This window comes from Apis dorsata, unplaced genomic scaffold (genome assembly GCF_000469605.1).
Source record: "Apis dorsata unplaced genomic scaffold, Apis dorsata 1.3 scaffold_434, whole genome shotgun sequence".
Taxonomy (NCBI): domain Eukaryota; kingdom Metazoa; phylum Arthropoda; class Insecta; order Hymenoptera; family Apidae; genus Apis; species Apis dorsata.
Window position 1 is genome coordinate 1,830 of NW_006263685.1, and position 6,429 is coordinate 8,258.

Genomic DNA, 6,429 nt, shown 5'->3' on the forward strand with positions numbered 1-6,429 from the left:
CTTTCAAATGTTTTTATACTAATAAGAATTGAAACAAACATTGACTTATATGTAAGTAGCGATTACCAAGAATTGTAAATTGAAATTATTTAAGGATTCGTGGAATTTGTCTAATAAATATGAGTTTTAGAATATAAGTAAGATATAAATAGAATATAAGTAGATGCTTGTAGAACTGCTGCTGTAGAAATATTGCTTGCTTAAATAGAATCTAATTTATAAATGCATGCATAGTAGTAGTGGTGATAGTAATTTTGGTGTTAAAAATGGTGGTATTATGGTGGTGGTTGATAAAATAAATATGACTCTGTGTGAAAAATCTCCGCTTTTTCTTGTACTAAATTTTCCTAATTATCGATATTTTATACGTTTATTGTCAAATGAATATATAAAATATTGATACATGCATGAAATAATGTATCTGTGTTTCATATAGAGTTATATACGAGTAAGGTATAATTTAAATTTCACTTTCAGGTTTAGATTATCGCGTCGGTTTCCTTTTAAAATTCCTTTTGCTGTTCGTTTTGCACAACGATTGACGATCAAACGTTTTGCAATTCTACGTCAAAAGGAAGATTTATCGTTGATTTTAAATAAATTTTTACGTTTTAAAGGAGGGTGGATGGGATCGCGGATAGGGTGGGTCTCCAATTCGCAGCAACCTCCACGCGGTGAGACCTGGGAAATCATTATTATTTACTATACTATTCATAATCGTATCTGTGATACAATTATAAATTTTATAGCAAATAATATGAGCCGATTGGCTGCGCACGCGTTTATTTTATGTACTTATTGAGATTTATTAAGTTACAAATAAGATCTTCGTGTTGACTTTTAAAAATCATGGGATATCGTGTATTAGTTATTAAATCAATTTATGTATTTTATCAATTTAATTTTGAATAATTGTGATTTCTTTCTAATATTTTTTCTGTAATTTATTTGAAATATATTAAGCAATATCTTTTATAAATGTTTTTCTTTTTTTTCTAGAATTTAATTATTTCTTGCTTGTTCTTTAATAAGTTCTGCATATTTCTCTGGATATTCCACGATTTATAAACTTTAAAGTAATCTGTAAGAAACATTCTTTCAAATATGACAATTTTTGATTTAGAATTTATTTAATTCTATTGGTTTTTCTTTTTTGTTGTATTGTAAAGTGTTCTGATTTCTTTAACTCTTTATATAGCGAGTCAGAAAACTCGATTAAATCTTTTTTTATATTTGTGTTAAACCGCTTATTTCCATAAATTTTTCATGAATTTTATATTACGTTAATTTGAATGTTTTCACATATTCATTTGCTTCTATTTTAAATTTTATCAGCGCAGAATTTTCTCTTAGCTGCATATTTGGCAATACTGAAATTCCGCGCAACAGCAATCTTTGTTCTATTTTAGTTTTTGTTTGGTCTTGCTTAAATTTGACTGTGATGTAGAATTCTCTTGTGTAATTATTTGAATATATTCGCTGCAACAGTGGATACACTTTCAATATCAGGTATGTTTCTTCTGCTAGTTTTTTGATATTTATTTTAAGAAACTTAAAAACTCACTTATTTTTCGTTTAATATTATTTTAGATTAGTTATTCATTTTAATCGTTCTTTCCCTCTTTCTTTTCTTTCTTCTTTTTTTTTTTCTATTTACTGTATTTTCAATTAAATATTGTTTAGGCATATCCATACTAAATTTTTTTTTTTTTCCTGTATACGATCAAAAGTAAATAGAAAAATTCATATTAGGAATTAAAACGTGAACAGACTATCAGCCGAGTTGATTTTATAAGAATATGATGGTGCCATCTGTTAAATATAATATATGCATCATCTGTGATGTACCTGTGAAATTTTATTGTGCTGTGTCGGTATTATTGAAAATGATATGAAAATGGTAACAGAATTTTGAAGTTCTTCGATAGGATACGTCAATAGGAAATACGCGGTGCTCAGTATGAAATTCATTTATACTTACAAGTGTGTGTTAATACAACTTGTTATACAGTGCATATCAATTTAAAGTATTCCACGTTACTTTTGAGTTTATTAGATTTTGAGAAAATAGGTACGTTAAATTCAATGATTTTCTATTTAAAGACTCTTCGTTTCGATGAATCAATAATTATATTATCCAATATAACATTTAAATATAATAAATTATAATTCATTATTAATTCTCTTTATATTTTATTTCTTGTTTATGTAATGTTCAAATACAGGCATTAAGGAATTACGTACAGTAAAACGTTCTATTTACTGGTAGTATAAAATTCGTCATTGCGGATAGTACAGATTTAAACGTAAGTTAATCTCTATTTAAATTAATCTTAATTTTGTTTATTTAATTTCAGTTGCATAAAAAGAATTTGTAATAATGTTTGAATGGGCATATGATGGTGTTAATGCCTCTATACCACGTAATGTAGGACCAGAATGTGCATATTATTTAAGTTTAAAACAAAGAATTATTGAAACATTATTTATATCAATATTCATAATAAGTTTTCTAGTATGGGGTTACAAAAGAATCAAATTACCATCTAAAGTATCATATGTAAATCAAGATTGTGTTGGTAGAAGGATTTTATTAATCATTATGTCATTAGTATTAGGAATGGAAATTGGATTTAAGTTTACCAGTAGAACAGTTATATATATATTGAATCCTTGTCATATAACATCAGCAGTACAGGTAAAATAAATAAAAGTATTTGAATAAGAAATATATATATTTTATTTATGCTGATATAATTAATTATTATTTTTTTTATGCTATAGTTATATTTATTGGCAGCAAATCCTAGTCCTACGGTCACAGCTATCTTTAGGATACATTTAAACTTCTTAAATGGACCACTTTTAGCATATTTATTTCCAGAAACAGAATCTCGCAGAGTAAATCATTTTTTATCATTACTAAGAAACATTTTTTAATATTTTTTGGTATAAATTTATATTGATATAATTGTTTCAGATATTTGCAGATAAAGCATTATACTACATTCAACATGGTTTAATGGTGGTAATACCATATTATCTGTTGAGAATTGGAGGTAATTGCAAATTATTTTGAATATTAATCTTTTTTTTCATTTTAAATATATATTTTATCCTTACTTTTTTCCTTAGGTGTTTATAATATCGAACCTCTATCAGACATGAGTTGGTGTATATTTAGTTATGGAATAAATTTAGCTTATCATTTTTGGATTATCCAACCTATTGCATTGGTATGTGTTACTATATAACATTTTTTATTTTTATTTATATTTATACAACAATTTTTATTTATATTTATTTTCTATTTCATTTCTAATTCTAATATTTCATTTTTTAGCCCACACAAGTAAATCTTAGTCATATGTTATGTGCTGCTATTTTAGACCCATTTGAAGGACAAAATTATCGAATGTGGACATTTATTCATCAAGGATTACTATGTCCATTATTATGTAAGCTATTTTGCTATATATCTGAATTTTTCTTAACAAAGTTTTCATTGACTAAAGTAAAACCATCGCTTGAATGTGTATTTCCAACAAAAAACAATTGTGATGATAATGAGAAATTATATGAAGATACCTCAGGGAATGGACATACGCATGTAAACTAGAATAATATTTCGTAATACTGATGAATTATTATATGAATATTATTCTGCTGCAATTCAATTTGATTCAAAAAAATATATAAGTTTATATGTCAATAACTAAATGAACACAAACTGATTTGTGTTTATTATATGTGCATTCATAATATATAGTTATAATCTGTAACAATTACAGATTTTTTTTTTAATAATCAATTCTGTAATTATTTTTCACATTGTATATGTGAATATATTGAATAGAAACAGTGTAGAGCAAACTATAATAGTAATTAGGGATTTATAAATTTCAAATAAATACGTAATGAATATCATAAATTTTAAATAGGTCCTACTATTGTGCTATATAGCACATTTTTTTTTCATTTAGAATTCTCTGATTATTCACTCTGAGAATTCAATGATCTCGCATTTTTTATGCATCTGATTAGGAATGTTATATGTAAATCAGTTTTCTATTTAAAAACACAGCAATTTTTAAAAATACAACAAAATACAAACAAAATTTAAATAGGGATAATTGGATAATTGTTTTACATGCTATTTTTTTATTATTATTAAAAATTTCTTTGTATGTGATTATTCTTTTATACTATTGAATTATTTATGTATATATAAACTATTTCAAATTCATTCCATAAATAATTGTTTTACAACATTTATTTTGGATACAATTTTTTCAGTGTAATTAGAAAATCAATTTTATCTTTTTTTACACTTAATATATTTTACATTTAAATATATTATTATTATAATGCTTATCTTACCATACTATAATAGAGATAAATTTAATTATGGAAATAATGTACCTGTCACAATTAAAAGACAAACATGCTAAATCAAATAATGAATTTTGTGATTTATTTATTTTTAGTTTAATGAATTATCTTTTTCCAGAAGATAATTTCTCATTCTCATTATTCATAAAAAGCAGATTTATTGTGATATAATGATTAATTATGTGATATGAAATACAAAAGACAAATATTTTAATAAATAATAAAAATTAATGCTTATCTATTTTAAATAAATATAATAAATTGTGTTAATAGTGTGCACAGATAATAAAATATTTATTTTAATTATGCAACATGAGAATCAATCAGAAATCAATGAAAAAAATTTTTTACATCAAGTAATGATTTTATATAACTATTAAAATTAATATTTTTTTATGCATTTTTTATGCGCAAATTTATTCAAAAGTTTTAAAATATTTAGCAAAAGTCTATATAAAAATTTGTGATATTATGAAATTCAAATAAGTATTATAACAAATAATTGTCTTGTGCATACTTTTTATGTACATCCTATTTTCCTATTTTTTGTTTAAATTGTTTAATCATATTTTTATTTTTTTGTAGACTATCACTTAAAATGAATATTTGCTCATAATATTAAATTTACACAAGAAAGTAAATGTTTATAATATCATGGCCTAATGAAAAATTTTTTATCTATTTCATATATACTTTATTAAATTTTTACATTGAAAATTTTCATTAACTTATATCAAATAGTTTCTTTATTATTTTTTAGATTGAAGGAAAATTTTATATATAATATTTGTAATTATAACTTTAATATCTCAATTCATTATGCTTCAATTGTGCGCACTTTTTATACAATTAATTTTAAAATTCTTTTGTGTGGAAAATAAATAAATTAGAAATTATAGAATCATGAAAAAATTATTGCGGATAAAAAGAAATAAATATCTAATTAAATAAGATATTATAAATAATCATTTCATACACGAATTTCACACGAAAGAGTTGATTGATATTTAATAAAACTTTTACATTTTATTTAAGCTAAATATTATTTGCATTTAACTTGCGATTACAAAGGCCTCAGAAAAGTTTAATTTTGATTTTTGATATGCTATAATAATAAGAAAAAAATTTTTATAACAATATTTGTTTTTAATATGCATTAAATATTAGCAATTATTTGCTGTGCAACAAGAACTTTTATTACAAATTAAATGATAAATAATTATTAAATTATGTATTTATACATATGTATAAATATGTATAACTGTATATAATACATATATATATATAAATCTAATAAAGTACATATATACTAATACATATGTATAAATAATATGTATTTTGAGTCACTATTTTTTATTAGATTTAATAAAAACAAAAATATTATGTATTATGTATATCTATTTTTTTTTCAAATTTATTAGCTCTATTTATCATAAAATAAGCATAATTTTAAATAAGCATGAATAATGAAAATCATTACTGTATAATATAAGAATATGTATAAGATTCAATGTCTCAGTGTACCAAAGAAAGTTTTGGATTAATTCCAATTAACAATTTACTTTTAATTATTCGATTGCAACATTGAATCTTTAATACGTATAATATAATTAAGTTAGAATTTATTTACAAGTTGCACAGCAATAAAAATTAAATGTAATAATAAATTGCTATTATATTTTTGTAAGTTATAGGAAGCGTTATCGTCATAGCGATAGCAATCGTGTATAAATTTGATATTAAATGTGGAATTTAATCCGTAAAGAACGAAGAATGAAAGAAACATTATGTTTGATTTCAAATTGCGTATTAAATCGCGTTGATTTGTATAAGGAATACGAGGTGGAAAAGGTTTATACGAAGTATTTCTTGTGTTTAAATAAATTATGATACCAAACATTTGTTTCATTTTTTTCTTAGAAAAAAATGTTAAAATTTATCAATCATTATGATTCGTGGTATGCAACAATACAAACATTAAAGCATTAAAATAAAATAATTTATTTACAGAGCGATTTACATTTCTTTTTTTTTTTT

General features: G+C 22.9%; 1 protein-coding gene across 4 annotated transcripts; it reads left to right on the forward strand.

Annotated features, from left to right (window-relative positions):
• The first annotated feature begins 627 nt into the window (after window positions 1-627).
• Window positions 628-6,319, forward strand: LOC102672543 (transmembrane protein 164). 4 transcript variants are annotated; one of them, XM_031512438.1, is made up of 7 exons: window positions 1,736-2,071; window positions 2,358-2,698; window positions 2,785-2,901; window positions 2,981-3,059; window positions 3,136-3,236; window positions 3,344-3,458; window positions 6,087-6,319. In XM_031512438.1, coding segments are annotated over exons 2-7 (732 nt in total). In that variant the 5' UTR covers window positions 1,736-2,071; window positions 2,358-2,380; the 3' UTR covers window positions 6,089-6,319. The 4 variants fall into 4 exon arrangements, with proteins under 4 accessions (XP_031368297.1, XP_006619779.1, XP_031368298.1 ...); XM_031512437.1 differs by lacking the exons at window positions 1,736-2,071; window positions 6,087-6,319 and adding an exon at window positions 628-1,509 and having other exon boundaries at window positions 3,344-3,684; XM_006619716.2 differs by lacking the exon at window positions 6,087-6,319 and having other exon boundaries at window positions 1,731-2,071; window positions 3,344-3,684.
• Window positions 6,320-6,429: the final 110 nt, after the last annotated feature.

Bases quoted from the DNA above. Each gene is read 5' to 3' on its own strand.
- LOC102672543 (XM_031512437.1), top strand. From the start codon at position 2,381: ATGTTTGAATGGGCATATGATGGTGTTAATGCCTCTATACCACGTAAT. The intron at 2,699-2,784 runs GTAAAATAAATA...TTTATGCTATAG, and splicing joins ATATAACATCAGCAGTACAG to TTATATTTATTGGCAGCAAA. The intron at 3,060-3,135 runs GTAATTGCAAAT...TTTTTTCCTTAG, and splicing joins TTATCTGTTGAGAATTGGAG to GTGTTTATAATATCGAACCT.